The sequence below is a fragment of the Rhipicephalus sanguineus genome, chromosome 5, assembly GCF_013339695.2.
Source record: "Rhipicephalus sanguineus isolate Rsan-2018 chromosome 5, BIME_Rsan_1.4, whole genome shotgun sequence".
NCBI classification, from domain to species: domain Eukaryota; kingdom Metazoa; phylum Arthropoda; class Arachnida; order Ixodida; family Ixodidae; genus Rhipicephalus; species Rhipicephalus sanguineus.
In genome coordinates this window covers 47850515-47874566 of record NC_051180.1, presented here as the reverse complement: position 1 = coordinate 47874566, position 24052 = coordinate 47850515, and the positions used below count along the sequence as shown (strand labels likewise).

The following is a 24052-nucleotide window of genomic DNA, read 5'->3' as shown; positions in this document are numbered from 1 at the left end:
GTCGACGGATGTTCAAGTTGAGCCGTGCTCGAGCTCTGTGTCGCGAAGCGGGGAAACGCAAAGGCGTGACAACGCGACGACGCGGGCAGTGGTGGCGAATCAACATCGCGTCACGTTTGCATTCAGGGTGCCACAGCGGGCCTCCCGGTAGGCTTTGTTGTAGCCAGTCGCACGTCGGCAACTTTTCCTTCTCTGCGTCAACGCTGTCCCTCCACTGCTCGTGTTGTTTCTCTGCTCCCGTAACTCTGCGCTGTTCTCTCCTTCCCACACTTTCGGGTATTTCCCTCCCTGTGCTCGTGTGCGTGTTTGTGGTCTCGTTTTCTGAGGCCGCGGAGCAGGGAACGTGTCTCGAGTTCTCCATACGCACGACGGGGGGTGGCTCGAGAAAGGATATGCCAGAGAAACACGATTCAGGGAACGTGTGACACGCCATTGTGGAACAGAACATGGCCTGTAGCCAGCGTGCCAGAACACAAAACACAACATCAGAAACATGTTGGTCAACTCCAGCCTTACTTTTATTTTTGTCTAATTGCATTCACCGGCTTTTTTTTTCCTTGGCCAGAACGTGGCGAGAAAATGAATGTTCAGTGCAATATATCCACTGGGAGAGATTACCTCGGAAAATGGCGGAAGTACTTGGGTGATGATAATGTCATTTCTGAAATCAATATAGCTGGAAAATATGAGGCTGCTGGCAATCAAACAGTTGCAAATGTACGTTTGATAAATGTTCAAAGGATACTTTTGTAGAAACGAGTGTAATATATTTATATTAGAACACAGAAAAGGGATGACTCCGAAAGTTCTGGGTAAACACGAACTCGATCGGCATCACGTTTGCAACGTGATATCTTTTCGCTTCTTGTTACGTATCTTACGTCATTACCCAAAATTAAGGCATTCCTTCGGTTAGTTTCCCTTAAAAACAAGAGACAAAATATTGCGAAAGACAGCGGGAGTTGGTGGCGGCATAGTTGGAGACGAATAAAATGGGAACGCTGGTGTTAGATTCTTTTAAAGGGTCGGTATAGATACTATGCATGACCAGAACTTCCAGGTAAGCAGTCACTGACAATATATTATGCGTGACATTCTTTAAAAAATTGGGAACTATACTTGCAGTATTAGTGTCCTGAAAACTGATCCGTAAACGCAGTGGTCCCTCGTCTGACGGCCGTGGTGGAGGGCGCCGTCGAGTTGCCCTGCAACCTTTCGGTACCGGCGTCCAACCACGACCGGGACAATGTGACGCTAGTGCTGTGGTCCAAGTCTGGGGTCCACGGGCCCCTCTACAGTGTGGACGCTCGCAACTCCCCGCTGGAACGAGCCAAACACTTTCCCAGCCCAGACCTCGGCGGGCGCTACGACTTCAACACGAGCGCGCTACCGACGGCGCTGCTTCGCATAGATCCCGTGCGACCAGAAGACGCCGGGGAGTTCAAGTGTCGCGTGGACTTTCGATGGGCGAGGACGCACACATATGGCGTGGCCTTGGAAGTGATAGGTTGGTGTCGTTGTTCACAGGTTGTCGTCGATAGGTTGTCGTTGATGGAGAATTTAGCGCACGCCACTTCGCACGAAAAAAAGAAATATGCATGCCTTGAGCTGTGGCTAATCATCACCTGTGGGTCGTGGCTGCAAAAAGTAATATACAAACAACTGCCTTACTTCTGTTTGTCGGCCCCATCGATACTGGGTAACATGACCACAAAAACACTTAAGATGTACGTTATATGTGTATTTCTTAGCTGGGGAAAAACTGCGCAAAAAAGAACGAGGACGCAGGAACACAGTACACTGTACGATCGCTGAATGTATTTCCGCGTGTTTTATTGTAAGTTGCTGTACCGGGTGTTTGAAGAAATGTGGCCGCAAATCATATATATATATATATATATATATATTACATATTCTGTGGCATCAGAGAATAAAGAAAACTTTTAATGAGAGGAGGAGATCGATGGTCGGGTGAAAGGGCATAGTTAAAGATTTTTCTGCCGCTTTTAGATTTCCAAAAAAGTGGCCTCTGTACTTATAGGAATGGAGTATCCGAGGGGATATAAACCTTTACCTTTCAGAGGAAGGTATTATTTATTTATTTGTTTATTTATTTATTTATTTATTTATTTATTTATTTATTTATTTATTTATTTATTTATTTATTTATTTATTTATTTATTTATTTACAAATACTGCAGGCCCTGTTCGGGCACAAGCAGGAGTGGGTAACAAATGTTAGGGACAAAATCAGAGTAAAAAACATAATGAAAATACAATACAAGATACGAAATTAAGAAAATGCTCAACATCAGGGAAAAATATAATTAATACATAGCAATAATGGCATTCACACATAAATACAACAAATCTCAGCACTTATGAGGAGAACATAATATATTGCAATGTTAAAAATCAAGTGCTAGGTCATTGACGAGATGGGCGAACGATTGTGTTGTCTCCGCATTAACGACCTCTTGAGGTAACTTGTTCCATAATGAAAAAGCATGAGGGAATAATGAGTACTGATGAACGTACAGATGACTGAATGGTTGTCTAACTGTCTGATTATGATGAATACGATCAAAGCGCACGGGCGGGTTGGTTATGTAACGATTGGGTGGGATTTTAAAGTGACCATGGTACAATTGACAGGTGAATTTCAATCGAAAGACTATTCTACGATGAGCGAGTGTCTTCGGATTTGCCTTCTCGCGAAGGGCAGAAACGCTTGAAAAACGAGGGTAGCTGGAATGAATGAACCTCAGAGCCAGGTTTTGGACCCTCTCTATTTTTTTAATTAAGTATGTTTGATACGGGGCCGACATCAGGTCTGCATATTCTAACTTAGGCCTGATAAGCGCTTTGTAAGCTGTTAGTTTTACAGAAGGTGAAGTATGACGCAGTTTACGTTTCAAAAACGCTAACTTTTTTTAGCGCATTGCTACAGATGTTGCTATATGGGTTTCCCCATTTATATTGCTTGTAAGCGTGACACCGAGATGTTTTACTTGTGTAGCCTTTTTAACATAAGCGTTATTAATGGTATATTGGAATGCTAATGGGTTTTGTTTGTTCGTAACTGTGATGGATTAGAACAGAACAGAACAGAAATTCGACCAATGTCATCGGCGAAACTGAAACCGAAGCGCCGATAAGCGCAAATGCGATTCCCAAACAGACGACAAGAACGACGTCACTGTTTCGGACAGCGATTGCAGAGGTCCCGAGTTTTCCACCTTCGTTAACATACGTGCGTCACACGTGCTACAGTCACAACCGCAGCCAGCACACCCACAAAGCGAAGTAAATCGATGGTTTATATAACGACACTCGCTCATTCTGGATGTCTCCGAAGAGTATGCAGTTGCCCTTTTCGGCGTTTCGGTTCTCTATTTCGCCGACGGAATTGGTCGAATTTCATCACTTCGTAAAAATTACCAGCGGCTGCTTTTTTTTTGAAATTCGAAAGCCACAATGGTCTCTTCACAAAAAAAAGTTTCGACTTTCTCGTATGACCGACCGCTTGTGTCCTCTAATTGAAAACCGATATACCGCTTCTGAATACGATATAAGTTCATTAATTCAGTTTTGTACAATTACTGCTGTAACCGAAGCGAGTAGTCATCGTGGGACTCCTTTCGCTGCAGAAAAAGTAATTATGAAGGCAGCGAGAACATATCGCATTTCCCTCATTTTTTACTGAATTTCAGGACATATTTCTTCAAACAACCTGCATATTAAACAAAAAAAAATTTGTCGTGGCCACGAAATAAGATATTTCCGACGTGGCTGATCTGTAGAGCAATGGCTCGAAAGAAAAGTGGCCGCCAAATATACACAAAGAAAAATGTAGTTATATCTGAAGTGTTTTAATTAATGACCACGTCAAGGTAATGTGCAAATGCTTCGTTGACATAATTGTTGCCATTACGCATATTACGTCACATCTTTTCAAAAGGCCCTACGAACTCATCTTAGATGCCCCAATGGAAAACTTATCCCAGTGGAAACTTTATCAGCAGCTCAAAAGGGCGCCTAAGCGAACAAAGTTTATTACGGATAAAAAGAAGAAAGTTTAGCACGACAGTCGAAGTATGAAGCTTACTTGGTGAATGTGCAAAGTTTCGAACAACGAATGAATTGAGAACGAGCCCCGCTGCCAACCAATAAGATAAACTAGGCAGGGTTCGGCAAACGCTAATTATTGTGAATCAGAACGCATTCATGTTGCTTGGGATGTTTCTCAGTAATAAAACGCCGGAAGGCGCAGCATACCGGATATCTATGAACCTGAAACAAATTCAAGGATCTCAGATTTTTTTTTTCATTAGGAACGATTGTGTTGTCACCGCTGGCTCTTGAAAGTGCGAACCATCAAGTAGTAGCAATTCTGAGTGTACTTGGACAGTTTTGGTGTAGGAAAATCGCAGCTTGATTATTAAGCCCAGATAATTGCTTTATAGCTACAGAGCACCGTGTTTTGGCGTGCGTGCACACATGCACGCATTTGTCTGTGACTAATGCAGCGGTGTTGCGCCGTAAAGTAACGACGAGCAGCAGTCATCGTATTCCTTGATGTCTTCAACAGCTCATTGAAGGCATGAAGCTAACGTGCGCTCGCAAAACCTGCCAATATTCGCTTCTTTTTAGATGCATGCTTCTTAGGAATGCTCTTGGTGCCTCCTCCCTTCCCCTAACCTTGCACAGTGCCGCCTAAGAAAGCCATTATCACTGACGAATCTGGCAAGGTTCTGCAAGACGTCATTGGACCATACGACGAAGGGGCTCCTCTTAAGTTGGCCTGTGAGACGAGGGGAGGTAAGATACAATTTTATGCAAGAGCTCTACTGGCACAGTATAGTGCGACCTTTTACGGGGGAAAGAACAAAGCCAGACTGTAGTTTTATCCCATCTGCACTGAGGCCTCGGAGTTTTTTGTCACATTAACTGTATTAGCAGTATTTTGCTACAGGGCAAGCGCTAGTGGAATATGGCTTTTGGAAAAGTAAAGATGTAGCACCTACTCACAGGTTTAAGAAGTCACATGCAACCTTAATATGGCTTCTTTCGGTTATTTGCTATCAATTAACCGTCGAAAGAAAAAAAGTTTCTGAGACTATTGCGAAATTAGGCCTTGCTATGAAGAACGTGAATGAATTGTCTAGCGAATACGTTTTATAAACGTGTTCATTGCGCCGTTATAAGATATCTTGCTAGACACGCTTTTCAAACATCGAATTTGATTATAAATTCGGGGGCCGATTGCACAAAAAATTCGTTCGTGAGAGTTTTCTGTCTTTTTTTCAGCTGCCTTTGCTAATGATATATCCCGCATGAGGATTGGCTAAAATTTTCTTTTACGAACAATTCTAGCAGAAGTGCTTTTTGTGAATATGGACGCTGTTTTTAGATGTCTAACCCTTTGTATCACGTTTTGTAGAATTTGCATGCTACCTGGGTAAAGTTGGACGTTAGTTTTTTAATGCTAGGTATTATACCTATAATAAATAAACTTTTTTTTTGTTAATGCAAGCAAAGTGGAAGTTCCTTACAGGTGCTCGATAACATTCCTTTTCCTCTTAGGATTTCCACTGCCTGCTGTCACCTGGTGGAGGGAAATGACCTTACTGGACGATCAGTACCACAACACGACCGAGGGCACCTCACGCAACGAGCTGCTAATCCCAAAGCTGGAGCGCTCGGACGCAAGGAGCGTGCTTACATGCCAGGCGTCGAACACCAACCTGACCCTCCCAGTCTACGCCTCTGTTACCATCGACATGAATCGTGAGCCAATGGCCCTGTTCTAGCAATGTCGCTTAACGCTTTGCGACACGCATTATGATTAGCTGTCTACAAATGCGTGATATTTACCTCATTTGATGCCAAGGTTCTATAGACGAACTTTAAAAGCAAGCGGAAGTGTCATAATGAGTTATAGTATATACAGAAATTATTTGTGATTACAACGTAAATACTTTTCCAGTTACTGTATGGTCAGTCATTCTTTATTTCTTTATAAACAAAATTCAACGACCCACTCAAAGGACGTGCGATAGTTAAATGCTGGCAGTGAGCATTCCTATAAAAGTAAAAATATTTTGAAGTTCCTGCCAAAAAGCCCGACCTTGAACGTCTCATTAAAGACGGCTTGCTTGGTAAACACAGACACCGTGCACAAACACCCTTCACCAAAGCGATCGTTTGCAGAAAAATATTTCAAACAGAAGTGATACAAAGGAACACAGCGCAACAAGAATGCATAATTTACCATTATCTCAGTGCCTGTGGTCTCTTTTTTGCCAATAGGGCACAGAAACGGCAAAAGTAAGTCGCGTCTACAAATATCATAGACTATTGGCAGACATCCCGTATACTGGTGTACTGTTAAGTTCTCAGGGTTTTGGTCAGCTATTGTCAAACAAATCTTCAAAAATTTGTCAACTGAGGCTAAACAAGAGAACAACGTTATAGCAATACGCGTGAACTTGGTGTACACAGTAAATGGCTGACGTAGCACACATTTTTATAAACAGAAAGTAAAGTCTACTAAAACAGAAGTACGCCTTTTAAACGTATGTAGGAAGCCAGCGGATAGCATACATTTTCTGTTATGAGGACTTCTTAGAAGACACCAGGAGAACAAGCTGTTACGGGGTCCTCTCTGCAGTGGCTGCTACCATATGCACCGGTTTAATCTTTACTAATCGATCCACGTAGAGAATCGAGCCTCATTACTGGCCCGTGTACAATATTGAGGTATTTACCTAACACATAGCGCTTTTTGTCATTCGAGTAAATTTGAAATGCTAACGATACACGCTATACAGATTTCAATTCTAACAGTTCTAAAGGATATAATGAGTGCAGAACGCCTCTTCTCGGCAGAGAACAAACCAATAAGCTCTCTTAAAATTTTCAGAGCTTGATCGAGGACATGAAATGGACCTTCCTCATTCGGCTTGCATACGAAATCCTTGAAAACTGCCGGCATAAATCACACTGTGCAACCTTGGCGGATCAGTTTTGCGCGACTGAGAGATTGGGCGATAAAGGCGGCAAAGCGTGTTCATAAGTGGCGACAGCCGATTCGAAGCAACATTTGAATTCCCTAAAGACAGTGTGTATTAAAAAAAAAGAGAACTCATATCAGGCAGGCTGACCTTCTGATAACTTTGGTAAAAATCATCGCATATTCCTTTTCAGGTCGCACTCGCGAGCGCATTAAAAGCCGTGCGCGTAGACGGGGCGTAAGAAAAGCGCTGGTAGCGGAAGCGAAAGCGGAACCTCGCTGCAGTAATTTCCGCCCTGCGTATCCATAAATTAGGTTAGGCCGAAGCGAATCGTGTGCCAGGCGAGGCGCTCAACTTCTTACTTGTCTCGCCTCTCTTCGGATTCAGACGCCCGCCTTTTACCTATCATGCCGCGACAGGCACCTCAAAGGCGGCCTGATTACATTCCAAGTCGAATGATCGAGGCGCCGCCTTCGCATGCAAAAGCCGCTTAACTTTCCTCGTGAATGATAGAACTTCAACTCACTTTCAATCAATTCTTCCCGCTTCATGATTTTTTGTGCATATGCATTCTTTACGTGAACGTTTATGAGATGAACGCAGGGCTAGTTTTTGTTCCTTTTAATGTTCTTTTTTTTAACTGCTCTGTACCAACTTTTCTTTGCTTGCCGCATTAAGTGTTATCAAAGCTAAAGCATTCAAGGAACTTTCTTTGCGCAGTCAGTTTTTCGTAGAGCAATACAGCTCGCGCGATCACGTATAACGCGAGAAATAAATTTGCAGTCGGGTCCAAATAGCGCCGGCGCCAGCTGTCGCGTTGTAACCGACTCAAATTACTCAATTTACATGTCAGCGACTCGCTTCTAATGCAGTTCCCGGAGATTGTATAGAAGCCCAAACTGCACAGAGTTTTGCTCTTCACGAGCATACTTTTACACAAGGGATCCAGTTCCTGGCCGACGCCTGACTTGTACATGGTCGGAGTATTGCTATGCTTAATGTTGGCCGCCTCCTTGCTTGCATTCCGCGGCAGTTCGTTTCGTAATTTATTCCCCTACAGCCGTGGTGTTATTCCGTATGTTTTTTTTAGATGAATCACACGGTGAGGTTACTGTGTATCGCGACCTGCCGAAGCTTTCTTTCTCTTTCTCTTTTTTTTTGGGGGGGGGGGGGGGGGCAAAGTCTACATCTGCTGCAGATACGCATCTGTTAATTCTCCAAGAAAACTCAGATTTCAAGGAGGTATTATAATATTTCATCTCTGATAGGTCATTCTTTTATAAAGTTGTTTTCCTGCTTCTCTGAGCCAAACTTTACCATCTTAACAATGTGCACGGAATGTTTTTTAAGGATCTGTCACCTATCGATAAAAGAGGATATGAGCCCGGACATCCCAACAGGCTCAGTCGTACACAGTAAAGACTGCCCCCCCCCCCCCTTCCCCATCTCTGTTCTTTTTTACTCGAAAAGTCGAAGGAGTGGCATCGACAACAACAACAAAAAAGAAAGGATAATGCCAGACAGGTAAATGATGCACAGTTTCCGCAAACTGCTCTGATCAAAAGAACCGCTACAAACGGTACACAATAGTGAAAGTGCAAATAAGTATATTACTGCATGTCTTTTTGGCCTTTCAACATTAAATTCTATCTGCCATGTACACAGTTCTCGGCGGTTGAAACGCGATACCCTTAGTGCGTGGCTGCTGGAGGTGAGGGTGGCGGTAAGGGCGAGAGCGTTCGTAACGCATGGTGACTGCATCCGATAGAAAGCCGTTCAGTCTTTGGTTCTTGGTGGCGCCAGCGGAACGCTGCTTGCTTCAGAACTCAAGTGCCACGCCGCGCAAACCGGCTGGAGCTGTCGGGCGCGCGTTACGAAGGACTGAACAGCTCCGCCTGTTCCACCGGGAACCACAGACTGAACGGTTGTCTACCGGATGCAGTCACAACGTTTTACGAACGCTCTCGCCCTCGCCGTCACGCTCACCGCCAGCATCCACGCACTCCGAGTATCGCGTTTCAGTCGCCGAGCTCTGTACGTTCGGGAATCCGAACAGAACGAAACGCTAACACAGCCGTCACGCTCTGCGCAGTGCGTCCGCTCGACGTGAAGGTGACCAGTGCACGTGACGTGCTCGTGGCGGGTCACCGGGCCGAGTTGCGCTGCCAGTCGCGCGGTGCGCAGCCGGCAGCGCGCATAACGTGGTGGAAGGGTGGTCAGCAGTTGGGCCGCACCGTCGAGAAGCTCGAAGGGAACGTAACCTCGAGCACGCTCATTTTCGTACCCGGTCCCGAAGACCACGAGCGCCTGCTTACATGCAAGGCCGACAACCCGCAGCTGCCAGACAGCGCCATCGAGGACGCCATCTTTCTGTCGGTCACATGTGAGTACACGAACCACATCACTTTACTGCGATCAGTATTCTTGGGGTGCTTCGGTTTGCGTAAGGAGGGGGAACATGCCAGTGCAACAGCGGGACATTACAAAGGGAGACAGACATAGCGCTTTTCTTTTTGAAAAGTTTTTTTTTTCTTTTTCCACACAAGGTGGTGTTTTCCATATACTGCACTTAAAAAGTCAACCAGGAATAGCTGCTAGAGAGCTCGGCGCCTGTAGTTTAAGGTACCGCTGTTGAACTGTGTACGTCCTGTGCGACTGTCCGGCATATAATGTTCAGAGACAGTCACTGGCGTCCGTTCTAGCGCGCCTTGACAGTAGACAAATGTCTGTTGAAACAGTTCTTGCATGCCGTCAACAGGAGACATCACAGCTGAAGGCGCTGAAGGCACTGCTGAGGTTTTTAAGAGAGACGAACTTGGACAAGCGGCTGTGACAGAAATGTCGCGTACCACGCAAGAGTGACCGACTGATTCTGTGTGTGCAGTGTCATGCGCTATCTTTTTATCTTTCTCTTCCTCTTTCCTCTCCATCTTTAATCTCCCCCACCCTGTCCCCATGCGTAGGGTAGCAAACCGGTTGTCATATACTGGTTAACCTCCCTGCCTTTCCTTCTCTATTATTTCTCCTCTCTTTCGCTATTTACCAGTCAGCCCAGTGCAGTAATCTCCTGCGGTATATACCTATGTAGTTACCGAAGCTGGTCAGCTATACTCCCGTAGACCAACCCGCATTCAGCATGCCATTCAAAGCATACGATTCATCTCTTCCTCTTTCTCTTTTTCTCTAAAGTATTGTGCGCCGCTCATCAATGCAAATGAACTTAAAACCTCTGTGGTGTCGTGGGAAATCGCGACATCGTTTTCTCATGCATAACAGCTCTGCGATTTAGAAACGCGCTGCGCGTGAACGCGGGTAACAAGGGAACAATTTTCGGCGTTCGCACGCACGCGTTGACGCGCCACGAATCTCAGAGGCCACGCGTAGACACGATCTTTTAATGGAGAAGTGTGTCCAGATGAATGTGGAGAGAGGCGCTCGACTGCAGTACACCCTCATACAAGACACATTTCGACAATATACAGCAGTACGGCATGTCGCCACATTGAAAGAAAAAAATCAGATTAACGCCGACGTTCATTGCAAGATGGGTTGTGCCGAAGTTTACAGCCTACATGTAAACCACGTGTTCTTTCGAGCGCAGCCGCATCTCACTCTACTTTCGAATGCACAGACGCCTTTCTGAAGCCCCGACCGGGCAAGCTCAAGACAGGCTTGGAAGTTTGAAGAGCCTAGATTATTGTTATATATAAGTTGGTTGGTAACAACTTTACTGATGGTCCTGCAGAGCTTTCGCCCACCGGGCTTTAGGTCTCCCACGTGGGGACGTCGAGGCCTTATATCTTGGGCTAATTTCACGCGTCAGTCTATATAGGCCGATTCGTGTTGATCGAATCGCATGTGGTATTTAAATTAATCGGAAGAATTCTACTGAGTTTGGGCATACTCGTGTCAGGAGCAGGCAAGTTTCGTGCCTCACTTGTTAAAAAATGAGACAACACAACTTGGAGTCTTCATTTTTTTTTATACCTCCTTGGAGTCGTCATTGGTATTTACACGCTATTGAATAACTACTCCAGCGAACATAACTTTTGTGAGTCCTTGTGAGTCGCGAGTCCTTTATTGAACCTTCAGCGTTCGGAAGAGTGCGGAGACATCTCCGACACGAAGCTAAGGATTTACAGAGCTATCTATGCAGATCAGTTTGAGAGGCTGCTTTTAGCCAACGTTTTCAACTGCCTGATTTATGCATAGTATTAGAAGAGCGCTGCTCGCTACGCCTTTTCGAAAGCTTCCTACGTATTTTCACCCTTTGTTTCCTCGTTTACGCACACTTCCCACTACATCGTCGAATACTGATAACTCGGGCCATCAGACGTCCTTGAGGACCGCCTGATATTGGCGGTGGGGTGCGAGTTGGCGCGAATGAAATCTCGACAACCTCTTTCGCGAAACGACGAAGGTCACAGCTGTCGTTATGCGTTTAGGGACGCCCTAGGCAACCGCCATTGACGCTCCCTCCGGGCGGCGTTCGATCAGAGACGTCGTTAATTGATTTACTCGTCGTTTGCTTCGCCTCCATCTGACTATCTCTTTGTTTCTTGTCGGATCCGTTTAGCGTCAAACGATTTGGTCGAAGCCAGTGCCCGAGCTCGGCCTGGTTTTCTGCGGCTGGTTGCTTTACGTGGAAACGCTGAGAGATCGAATCAGGGTATGAGCTGGCAACGAGTGGTGGTATTCCAAATACAAGAGCCCCCTTGGCGAAATAACAAGAAAGAAAGAAAGAAAGAAAGAAAGAAAGAAAGAAAGAAAGAAAGAAAGAAAGAAAGAAAGAAAGAAAGAAAGAAAGAAAGAAAGAAAGAAAGAAAGAACGCGGCTTCCTTAATTATCTGTGTCACGTACGCTTTTCGTCTGTGACAAAAGTTCTACTTTTTTTTACTATTATTTGCCCGCAAAAATTTCTTTGTCCGGAAGTGCTGAAAGTGTCAGAGCCCCGCGCTGCGTATTTCGTGAGCGAATGGTTGCTGCAGTGTCGACTGATAGTGTGCAATGCAGGAAAGATATCGGAATATAAATGTTGATACTCTGTACAGAACAAAAGGCGGGCGTTTTAAAGCAATAAATAGGTTCCAGTAGATACTAAGAGCAAGAAATGGATGTGGGCATATCACATCATAAGGACACATAACCGATGGTCAGAATACCGGGATGGATAATGAGAGATTGGAAGCCCGGCAGAGGACGGCAAAGTGTTAGGTGGAGCGACGAAATTCAGAAATTTAGTGGCATAAAATGGAATCGGCTCGCGCAGGTTCAGTTGCGCTCGAGATGATTAGAATAGCCCTTCGTCCTCTAGTGGACATAATATAGGCTGGTTATGATACGTGTACTGCATTACGAAGAGAGCTGAACACACATGAACGGTCACGTGGGGCTGTCACTCGTGCATGTAGCCCATCCATTCAATGCACCGTACATAAATGCCAACAAAAATTATGAAGTGATAATCACTGTTAAAAAAAATCTAAGCCAGTTTCACCTCAAGTGAAAGCTGTACAAACTGCGGAGCATGAATTCCCCGGTGTTTCCCTAGTATTTGTCTTGTATCTGCTCTTTTATGTCCTGTTCGTGTGATTACGTGATATTTTATGTCCTTTTCTATTGTTTTCTTGTTATTGACTTATTTGTTTGGCGAGTATCTATTTTCTGTTGTGTGGTCTCCTTTCTGGTGGTTTTCTACTGTTTGCTGCTTCGAGCGCTGTGCGTCTAACTCCCGGCGCTGGCGTTTCGCTGTCGCTTCGCTGGCTCGGACTGAAGAATGAGCCCTTCGGAGACGCTGGCGTTCACGGGCATGCGCGCGCTGGCGTTGCAAATGTGCCACTTGCTCGGCTTATGTGTATCAAACGTGGTACCTGCGTGACGCCAACGCAACACATGAGACGACGACATGGCGGTCCCTTAAGCTGCTCCGCACTTCGAAGAAAATAAACAAATACGTCTAAGCACGCTAGGCAACATTGTTGGAGTATTATTATCCTAAGCTCTCTACTTATCATTTCCTCGGCCGTTTTTCTTTTCTTTATAACAGACGCGCCGCAGATCTCGCTGAGCGTGACGTCAACGCACGCGAGCGGCGCCATCCTCGAGGGCTCGGACGTGTTGCTAGAGTGCGCGGTGCGCGCCAACCCATCGGTGCGCGACGTCTGGTGGAAGCACAACGGCCGCCTGCTCGACCGGAGCCGAGACGCCGGCCTCGACCTGGTGTTCGGCAACCAGTCGCTGCGGCTCCTGCGCATCCGTCGAACCAAGGCTGGCATCTACCAGTGCCTCGCCAGTAACACACAGGGCCACGGCGAAAGCAATCAGCTACAGCTCCAGGTGAAGTGTGAGTATCGCCGTTTCACTTTGCTGATACGTGTAAGCCTGTGCGGGCATTATAAAAAGCCGAAAAAGAAAATATCGCTGTTCACATAACATTCAAATAATTGAAAGTGATTCCGGTCAGCATATATTTCCTTACTTTTTTTAATTTAGATGCGGGCACATTGGAAAATGGGCTAGTTATGAGATGGCTTTCTTTAGTTACTGGGGTTTTACGTTCCAAAAGTACGATATGGCTATGAGAGACGCCATTGTAGAGGGCTGCGGAAATTTCGACCATCTGGGGTTCTTCAACGCGCACCTACGACTAAGTACGCGGGTCTCCGGCATTTAGCCTCCATCGAAATGCGGCTACCACGGCCGGGATTCTATCCCGCATCCTTCGGGTCGGCACTAGAACACAATAACCACTAGACCACCGAAGCGGGTAAGAGACGACTTTCTTAAAATCATGTATGTGTCACCAAACTGAAAAGTGAACCAGAAAGAAAGAAAACAATTAAAAGCACCGTAGTGTATGCAAAAACACGAAAGCAAGCGTACAAATAATGTCCCTGCTGGCATCGGCACCGAAAAGAAGTTCCGGAATGTATAAGACATTAGGCCATCGCAAATGCTTGGAATACAGGCGGGGGGTTCAGTTAATGACGTGTAGCATGCGTACAGGGCGTACATTAGAAACACGAGTCTAATAAACATCGTGATGTTTTTTTTTTCCTTGCTTGCTCAAGCCGTGGATGACGTTTATTGCTATGCATGTATACACGCAATACAGCAACACTATTTCTTACTTTTACTCGAATAATACTAACTTCTGCGGTTTTACGGGCAAAAACCACGATGTGATTGTGACCGAGCACAACGCAATGAGAGACAGTGGATCAATTTCTAAACCTCGGGGGTTTGTTAACGCGCTATAAAAATCTACACACACGGGTGTTCTTGCATTCCACCTCGGTCGAAGTAGGGCCGCCGTGGCCGGGAATCGAACTCGTGACCTCGAAATTGGCAGCGCGACACCTTGCCTGCTAAGCTACCAGGACCGGCTTACATTCACTCAAAATGCATCCATTTATATTTAAGCACCCCCGCTGCTATGTATCTTCTCTGCGTTTCTCCCCTTTCACTCGTTATTAAGCGAAGCTTCTATGAGTTGCACCTTTCGGTGGCGGCAGCATAGTTTGCGAAAAACCAGGCGTCGGCGAGTGTACAGAAATGCGGGTGCACACAAATAGGCCTTCAAAGGTACGCAGTTCACTCGCTTATGCGCATGCGCCGTTTTCTTATGTTTGATGCTCGTGTCCTTGTCGGCGATAAGCCGCTTCTGTTATGGAAATCTCGTCTTTTCTCGGGATCACTTGTCATTTCACGTGGCCACACTTCATTGTTGCCTTTCATTGTATTACGCATGACCGTCGTTGTTGCCTGTAGTAACAGAAGTGTTGCGCTGCTAAGCACGTGAATTAAGGTCCACTTTACAGAATGGAGGAAGGGAAATGTTAAGAGAGCACATTGCGCAATGCGATCGCAAGAGAGGAAGAAAGAGAGAGAAGCAAAAAAAGACAGAAAGAAAGACAGAAAGAAAGACAGAAAGAAAGAAAGAAAGACAGAAAGAAAGAAAGAAAGAAAGAGAGAAAGAAAGAAAGAAAGAAAGAAAGAAAGAAAGAAAGAAAGAAAGAAAGAAAGAAAGAAAGAGGAATAGTAGGTCGGGCACTCACACAAGCTTCTTGCCACCATTTCCCCGATAGGAGGAATCTATTCTTATTTTTTGCTCAGGTATAACTGAACGAACATGCCCCACAATACTTGTCCTTAAGCTGTAACCACATTTCTCTTTGCCCAGTCGCTCCTGTGTGTCGCGAGGGACAGAAGCTGGTGTACGGCGTCGCCAAGGACGAGGCTGCTCAAGTGTCGTGCGAACTCGAAGCCGATCCTCCGGACGTGTCATTCCAGTGGCGCTTCAACAGCACCTTCGAGGGAGAGCGGCACCTGTCAGCTATGCCGGTCGATAAAGGCCTGCGCAGCGTCGCCACTCACGTTCCTCGCAGCCGCACCGACTACGGCATGCTCTACTGCTGGGGAAAGAACAGTGTTGGGACGCAGGTCAAGCCATGTGTGTTCACCATCGTCGCCGCTGGTGAGTTAAGAGTTATTTGTCGTGTCAGAAGAGAGTGCTCACAAATTATGAAGAAAACTCATAGGCTCCCTTATGAATTCGCCTGAAACGAGTCAGCAGCGAAAGCCGTCTTCTTCTCACTCGATGTGTTGAACCCATCTCCCCCCACCTCCCCCCTCGTTAAATGCATTCTGCACCTAACGTGGTTTCGCACTGCCTCCAGGATAGGAGACATTGCACGCTTTCTGCACCCCACCGGGTTTTGCATTGCCTCCGTGATCGGCTTGCCTTTGACCAAGTGACAATGTCATGTGATGACGTTATCATGCGACGTCACGCTATGTGACGCACGATGACGTCACACATTTCGGCGATCTGTGACGTCGTATGGTGACCTCATCTCGTGATGATGATTTTTTTGCATCGCTCGCGTTGACGCCGGCAACGCTAGTCGTCAATTTTCGCATTTTATGCGACATCTAAGGCTTTCGCCTTAATATAATGACTCAATTACAAATAGGTACACAGGCGTCCACTTCCACCTTGAACACCGCACCGTGCAGCCAGCGCTCCGCGGAGCGCCTCTCGCGGACGCTTGGGGAACTAGCGTGCAAGCGCAGTGACAGCTGCAGGTGGTGCCTTCGCTGCGTCGTCTGCTAATGCGTGGCGGCTCCACCGAATCGCACTAGCTTTGCGATGAAGGTAACTTCGTTCTTGCTATGCGCGGTACAAATCGAGAACACCGCACCGTTCTCGAGAAGTGCAGCGACTCCGCCTGTTCCGCACAGTTTTTGCTCCTAGTGTTTCCATTTTTTTTGCAGCGATCTCACAAGTAATAAACCTTGGGCCGTGCATGAGTAAGATCGCCAAGCCGCGCTGGCACTAACGCAGTTAAGCTACTCAGATGCTTTGTGCCGAACAGTTAGAATAATCCCGCGACTCACAAGATTCATTTCATGAGCTGAAGGTTTGGCGACACAAAGTCGACAATAAAAAAAATTATGTTTGACTGCGCTGCGAATTGAAGGCTCACAGGGAACGTTCTGCGTCGTGCTAAAGTTTTGAGCCAAGAAAGATATAAAGCGATACGCGGGCTTTGGGTCGCCTAGCGATAGAAAGGGAGTGAAGCTTCATTCAGCGCCTGCTTCCAGAAGTAAACGTTTGTCAGCGGCGCTTCTTAGGTGCACTGATTGCGTGATATGAGTTCAGTTGAAAGCTCGATTAGAACGCTTCTTAATTTTTCTGCGCGAATGGTACGAATAAGCATGGTTGTAAATGAGTAGCAAATTAGGGCGGCGTATTGACGAGTTAAATTCGCTAGCGCATGAAAGCAGCGGTGCTGGTAACACCTGAATGTAATGTAACTTCTCTGAAATTGGCAAACTGCTCACATCCTTTTGTTTTCAGGTGAGTAACGAATCGAAACTTTTGCACATTGAAAGGTGTTATGTCAGACCTTACCACGTACTTATCGCCAATTTTGCGGCACCTAGCTTATAAGCTGATCAAAAACAATTGTGTGAGCACCGGGAACATTCTGACTACTGGGCTGCTGAGTCGCTTAGTTGTTGGAGTTCCTGCACGGCTGTGAAATATTACTCACGCACGGGTCAAGGTTTATTGGTTGTGAGATCGCATGCAGAAATGAAACAAAACACTGGGAGTAAAAGCTGGACGGAACAAGGCGCAGTTGCTGCTCTTCTTGAGAACCGTGCCGGATTCTTAATTTGCATGCGTATAGCAAGAGCGAAGTTAGCTTCACCGCAAAGCAAACGCGACTCGGCGGAGCCGCCGCGCTTTAGCAGATGATGCGGCGAAGGCCCCGCCTACAGCTGCCACTGCGCTTGCGCTCTAGTTCCCCAAATACCCTCTAAAGGCGCTCCGCATAGCTCTGGCCGCACGATGCGGTGTTCAAGGTGGAAGTGGACGACTCTGTACCTAGCATAACATGCTGTCTTGTTATTAGAAGTTTGTTTCTTTTTTTGTGAAGGAGAAATCAATATGCATGTCTATTCAATTATTTAGATATTTTGTTTATTCATATTAACTTATTCAACTGTTTATTTACCTTCAGGGCCTAGCGTTGTAAAATAGGGGAATGGCTGCAGTCAGTATTAAGTTGTTCATTCAGTATACAGATTTGTTTTTTTTCTTTTTACTTTACAAACAGATGTAGTAAAATCTAAGTTAGACACGTCAGTTTAGGACGATGCTCTTGGCCACCATAGTAAATCTATTTAATGGGCTCTCCTTCAAGTTTGTCTAAGCGTAAACAGTGTATAAATCAATGAGAATTCAGCAAGAGGAAAAAAAAAAACGATAGCTTTTTCTCTTTTTGATTCATTTACACGACCCGTAAAAGTACCGCGAAAGAAGTCCAAACATAACAAGATTTAAGAGGTTGGGAGACTACAACACTCTAATACAAAAATTAAAAAAAATATATGTCAGCTTTGTCAGGATACATCTGCTTAACGTTAATGACGCGATTGCGCCTAAGCGGTCTACAAACGGTGCAGATAGGAGAAAGTTTAATCCCACCTAACGAGCTCTATTAATATACGCAGTAAGTGTACTCGGTATCAGGATTTAAATTCCCGCTTTGGCTTTGTTTGGCTACACTAATCTAAAAGCGATGTAAAAGGACTGAACTAAACTGCAGTTCTTCCACTCTGCTGAAGCGTTTGTCCTACATCAATTTGAGCTAGATGAAGTGGTACCTCCGTGGTCGACTCGTAATTACGTATGTTTTCACCATTAAGAAACGAAAACTTTAGGAGGCGAGTGAAGAGTGCTGTGCCCAAAAGATGCATAAAAAGCAGCCGAAGAAGCAGCACTCCCTTTCTTTCTTTCTTTCTTTCTTTCTTTCTTTCTTTCTTTCTTTCTTTCTTTCTTTCTTTCTTTCTTTCTTTCTTTCTTTCTTTCTTTCTTTCTTTCTTTCTTTCTTTCTTTCTTTCTTCTCTCTCTCTCTCTCTCTTTCTTTCTTTCTTTCTTTCTTTCTTTCTTTCTTTCTTTCTTTCTTTCTTTCTTTCTTTCTTCATCTGAATGCGAATGAACGTTGCTCTCCGTCACGGACTAGCTTACATCGACGATTTACTTTCACCGCATCTTCTGTGTTTTTCTTTTGTCTTTCTCAGTTAAACAGAAGCCGGCTTCAGCGTTTGCCCTAGTTCACTCCTAACAGTCAGAACGGGCAACTCGTAAAACGAAGAGCGATTCGACAGCAAAACCATCGTAGACACGAGACAAAATTCAAGAACTATTCCGCACTCTTTACACTGGGCGAAAGGACAATACGCTTTTTTTTTCTATTCCTTTCCACGTTTTTTTTTTCTATTCGACAGCCTCTCGCACAAATTGAATCTGTGGACTGACGCCATTCGTACTTCCCTGAAAGGGATTCGGTGTTATCTCCTGACCCGGTGCCATGCATTCAAAGAAAGAACTTCCGGATAGTGCATTTTATGTAATCGTCACTCAGTTTTGAGTTTATCACAAGCAAGCTATCAATTTTGGTCACGGAAAACACTCGACAGAAGAAAGCGGTGAAAAGAAGATATCAATGTAAATGACTGACAACAATATAGCGTCAAAGTCTAAAGTATTTGCCAAACTCAAGACAGGCGGGCTCGGTATAGCACCGAAACTTTATGCTAACGAGCTCATTTCTAGTTTATTTTCTACGACATGATCAGTGTTGAGAAAAAAGGTATGCAACTTAAGACGCTCTTCCCGTTACGGTGCTTGCGAGCTCTAAGTTGGCCTTTATGGTAATGTTAACCGAAAGATGGATGTCGCTCTGGCCGTGCGTCGATTTAACGGGGGCCTTTTAAGAGCGAAAGCTCTATTACGATGTCCCTCAAGGTCATTCATCGCGTCTTAATGGCCTTGAGACGCCGGAGCGCGAATGCGGCAGGCGTGACGTCACGCCACGTGATGCGCTGAGGAGAGCCGTTGCAGCTGCGCTGGCTTGGAGCCTCGTCACTGCGGTACCACGTGAGCAGGCGTAATGGAATACTGTGTGCGTAGCCTTTGCAAAACCAAGCAAGACATACCGTTCGCTCGTGATAGCTAGGTTTAAAGGAGTTAAACTTCAGCCACTTTCTTTACGGACAAGAGGCATGCAAAAGTAGCTGTAGTCTAATAATGATGTCGTATAACTCACAAAACTGACGGACCGTGACAGCGTGTGCGCGCTCCCCCCCCCCCCTCCTACTCTATCTCTTTTTTTACACTCCTAACTTTCAATCTCCCGCTTCCCTTTCCCCTGTGTAGGGTAGAATATCGGTTACTCTAATCTGGGGGGGTTAACATACCTGTCGTTCCCCTCTCTCCTGTTATTTTTTATTCCTTCCCAATGATCTGCAATTTGCTCTGTCTCGCGCAAACTGATTGCATTTTACGCCTGCGCATTTTAAAATTTTATCCACGCAACCTATACCATTCTGCCGTCCTCGACTTCCCAGAGTCCCCAATGTGTCCTGTCTCTTAATGTTACGCCTGTTATATTCCATTCCTGCGCACGCTTGGTTTATTAGTTACATTCATATAATTTATGATTAACTTGGAGATGTTCGATGCGCAGCTTCCGAGATCGGTGGGTCACATGATGCCTTCAAGCTGTACTATATGGGGCAATTTTAATCTTGCGACGTCGCATTTTATGTCAAGCCGCGACGCCGCGTGCTTCTCGCGACTGGGCTTTGTCAACTGTATGAGCTGTTCATAATAACGTGCAGTCTGCTTGTCCGTAAGATGGAGCTGCTAGAAGTCCTTCAGATATCCTGGAATCTCCCCGACCTCTCTTGACTCTTACCTTGTGGGACATGCAAACTTATTCGCCTAACTGTTCTGTAATCATTGCATTCACCTCACTGGCGTGTAGTCAAGGGGGTCGTTTGAAGGGTTGAAACCCACCCCGAAATTTCTGCATTTTGTATGTGTATACACATGCGCACAGATACAAACGCACGCACGAACACACATGAAAAGTGTTCCCCTTCTTTCCCCGAAAGCATTTTCTTTAATACGCTCCTGATTAACCTCCTCTCCTTCCTCTTCCTTATGTTTTACAGGACCTCCGGAACCACTGAGTAATTGCAACGTGGTGAACGCCACTGCTGATTCGCTCAAAATAGAATGCGACTCCGGATACGACGGTGGGCTGGAGCAAACATTTCATCTAGAGGTGAGCCTGAGGTATAATCATCTCTGTGAGGAGTAGCAGTGTTGCACTGTTTTTTTTTTTTTTTGCGCGTAACATGCAGTAACTCACGGTCATTATTTATTTTTTTATGAAGCTTGGCGGACAGCCAACAGGCTGTCCGCCAAGCTTCATAAAAAATAAACATTACAACGCAGTGTGCAAAAGAAGAAAAAAAAAGTCCAGCCATTGCCTAATTGTTTGTATCATTATTTAGAGTGATCGCATCCTGTATACGAAGTGTACCACCTTTGACAAGTTCGTGCTCGTGATAAAGCGAAACTTCGATATGCTACCACACACTGCATTGCAACTATTGCTCATCCTTTGCGAGCTTACATAGAAGACGCAAGCCTTCTTTCTATGCTTCAGCATTCCGGACTCTTAAATTCAATATACTCTCAAAGTTAAGCTCAATCATTTGGCTGTACGCCATCTCCAGGCAGCAAGGGTTTCGTAGAGGAGCGTCATACCCTTGAACAACTACGGCCCAACGTCTGGATTTTAAAACAGTCTCCATTACTTTGAACTCTGCTGCACCCCCCCCCCCCTCCACCTTTTTCTTATTTTATATTTGAAGTCATTGCAGCGACAATTTGAAACAATACAAAAATGTTGTCTGCCATGATACTTCGTGAATAGAAGAAAGAAAGAGCAACTTGTTTCAAGAGTTTCCTGTCAACTAAGACCCCCATAAGTGATGGATCGTCTTGGTACGACGTGAACAGCAGGTTCTGTCGGCAGACGATCGAGCATGGTGACTCAAGTTCAACAAGAACATAGGGCTAGTTGTTATATACTGATTTGCTTATCTCTCAAGCGTTGCGCATTGCCAAGAACAAGAGAAGACCGCTTTAGGCGGTAAGATCGCAAAGTTTGCTCGGCGGTGCGTGGTGAAAAAGAAAGTAGCCTTAACTTGTGCCGATATTATGCACGAAAAAGGAATTGTCCATGTTCAATTCTGCTTATTTAGAACTTCTTGCCGCGATTACACCAAGCTACTCACCTTCCTCATCGCTAAAGTTACGAGTTCTCTATACTTTCTTTGCACATAGCCAATTTTTAAAGTAATTAATTATTAATATTTGGGGTTTAACGTCCCAAAACCACGATATGATTATGAGAGACGCCCTAGTTGAAGGCGCCGGAAATTTCGACCACCTGGGGTGCACCTAAATCTAAGTTCACGGGCCTCAAACATTTTCGCCTCCATCGAAAGTGCGGCCGCCGCGGCCGGAATTCGATCCCGCGACCTTCGGGTCAGCAGTCGAGCGCCATAACTGCTAAACCACCGTGGAGGGGAAATTTTTTTTTTAAGTAATCGAAGTAGTTCTCTAAAGCTTCGATGTCAGCTTGCAGCACTAGCGAGTGACAGTTTCAGTTTTACACTTGCATAACATAGAGAACAGGGTCCGAATTCACACAAATATTTTCCTTCTTAAGCGCTATTCGCCAGGGACTAGTCGCACTCGCTAATAGTATAGATGCCAGTGTCAGAGTTTGTTACCATGTTTCTGAAGAACAGTACTTGCGTAAGAGAATTTTTGTGACGGTGCAGGTCCATATTTGGGAAGTTAGAAATATTGCAGTATGCTAATGCATTGTGCTTCATCATTGGCCATTCGGATTCATTCATTCATTCATTCATTCATTCATTCATTCATTCATTCATTCATTCATTCATTCATTCATTCATTCATTCCATGAACAGCTCTAGGCCTTAGTAAGGTTTCACCAATAAGATATCCAGCGTCATGACCGGTTGAAATGTTTCCTTGAGAGGAACTCTTGCGTAAGAGCTATTTTGCTACTACTGCGCCAGGTTTCGAAAGTTTCGCACTCATTGCAGTGCCTCCTCTCAAACCATTTCAAAACAGTTCATGAGAGTCGTTTCTCACGCACTCTCCATGAAGGATCGCTTGCGTGGGGCGTAAAATGAACTCCCGGGTAAAAGCATCGTGCTACGATACCCTTCGTTGTTTCAGGTTATCGACTCAGTGCGCAGTGAGACACTCGCCACGCGGGAACAGAAGGAGCGACCGCTGTTCCTAGTGCAGCCGCTGCCACCGGGAACGGAGTTTATAGTGCGCGCCTTCGCTCAGAACGCCAAGGGACGCAGCGACAGCGACATCTTCACAGCGAGCACTGAGGAGGCACGCGATGACGGAGATGGTGAGTGCAAGCTCTCCCTTCTTCTTCTTCTTCTTCGTCACTGGCTGCGGGGGCGAGTAGAGCGCAGTGTATAAATTATGTGAACCGAAATAACTGTCTTTTTTTTTTATCTTTTGCGTTTTGCATGTTAAAGCCACGACATGATTATAAACCTCGCTGAAATAGCAACGTTTTAGCATTGCGCACAAGCGTCTCGAATCCAGCTGTAGTTGTACATATAAGCAGCTGCGAAATTGTGCGACACAGCATGCAAGGCAACCGCTGCGAGGCAAAATTCAGAACATTCTGTTATCGACCGGAACTTTCACATTGCTGGCTGGGCAAGGTGAGCTTCAGTATGCACTGGATGCCCTAAACCTCGATTTTGCAAGAGATAACATCGACGGCAAAACGTAAAAGTAAGTAAGTACACAGTGAAATAAATGTTAGGTAACGTTAGGTCCACGCTTACTCATTCTTTACGCTTTGATTAGTGTATGTACCGCAGCAGACCACATAAAAAAGCAAGTGCACTTGAAGTGTGCATGCACACAACGCTCGTACCAGCAACTAAAGAGCAACGAAAGACAAAACGCCGTCTTTGCTTCAACAATGATTCGATTGGGTCGAGTGTTGATGGCGAGTTCATATGGCTTCGTCATATGTGCAATCAAACCCAACTCCGCGTCTCCAGAAACAGGGGCGTAGCCAAGGGGGGGGGGGGGGGTTGGGGGGGTTCAACCCCCCCCCCCCCCGAAATTTTTCAGTTTTGCTTGCGATATAGGCACGCACACATACAAACGCACGCACGAACATACATAAAGTATATGGTTGAAACACCCCCCCCCCCCCCGAAAAAAATTTCTGGCTACGCCCCTGTCCAGAAACCACCCAACCCATCGCATGTGCCGTTTATATCTGGCCTGTATACAGTACACCTAAAACCGCGCGATATGCCCTAGGCCGACGGAGGCATCGAGTGTTTGTACAACGGACGCCGCAATAAAATTGGCAATTTCGACCTAAGGGCAATGCCTCGACCGGGATAGAAAAATGTTGAACACCTTGGACGATGTTCTAAATATATGGCTGTTGTGACATACGCGGTTGCGCCACAGTTTATTCCACTCCTAGAAGCTTAGCACGTCGTCTATATAGAGCTTGTAATTGCATTGTGCCGGCGCCACTGCGCTGGCCGTAAAAAGAAATGGCGTCGAAGTTACGTCC

At 45.6% G+C, this 24052-nt stretch overlaps 1 protein-coding gene across 1 annotated transcript in view; it reads left to right on the top strand.

The window, feature by feature from the left end:
- The window catches only part of LOC119393594 (nephrin), a 198716-nt gene that overhangs the window by 152637 nt on the left and 22027 nt on the right, over window positions 1-24052 (top strand). The window contains exons 6-13 of the mRNA XM_037660703.2: window positions 1160-1507; window positions 4711-4821; window positions 5587-5790; window positions 9109-9399; window positions 13063-13359; window positions 15199-15492; window positions 20547-20659; window positions 22660-22846. Coding sequence (XP_037516631.1) covers window positions 1160-1507; window positions 4711-4821; window positions 5587-5790; window positions 9109-9399; window positions 13063-13359; window positions 15199-15492; window positions 20547-20659; window positions 22660-22846 — 1845 coding nt within the window. The remainder of the gene's footprint in view (window positions 1-1159; window positions 1508-4710; window positions 4822-5586; window positions 5791-9108; window positions 9400-13062; window positions 13360-15198; window positions 15493-20546; window positions 20660-22659; window positions 22847-24052) is intronic.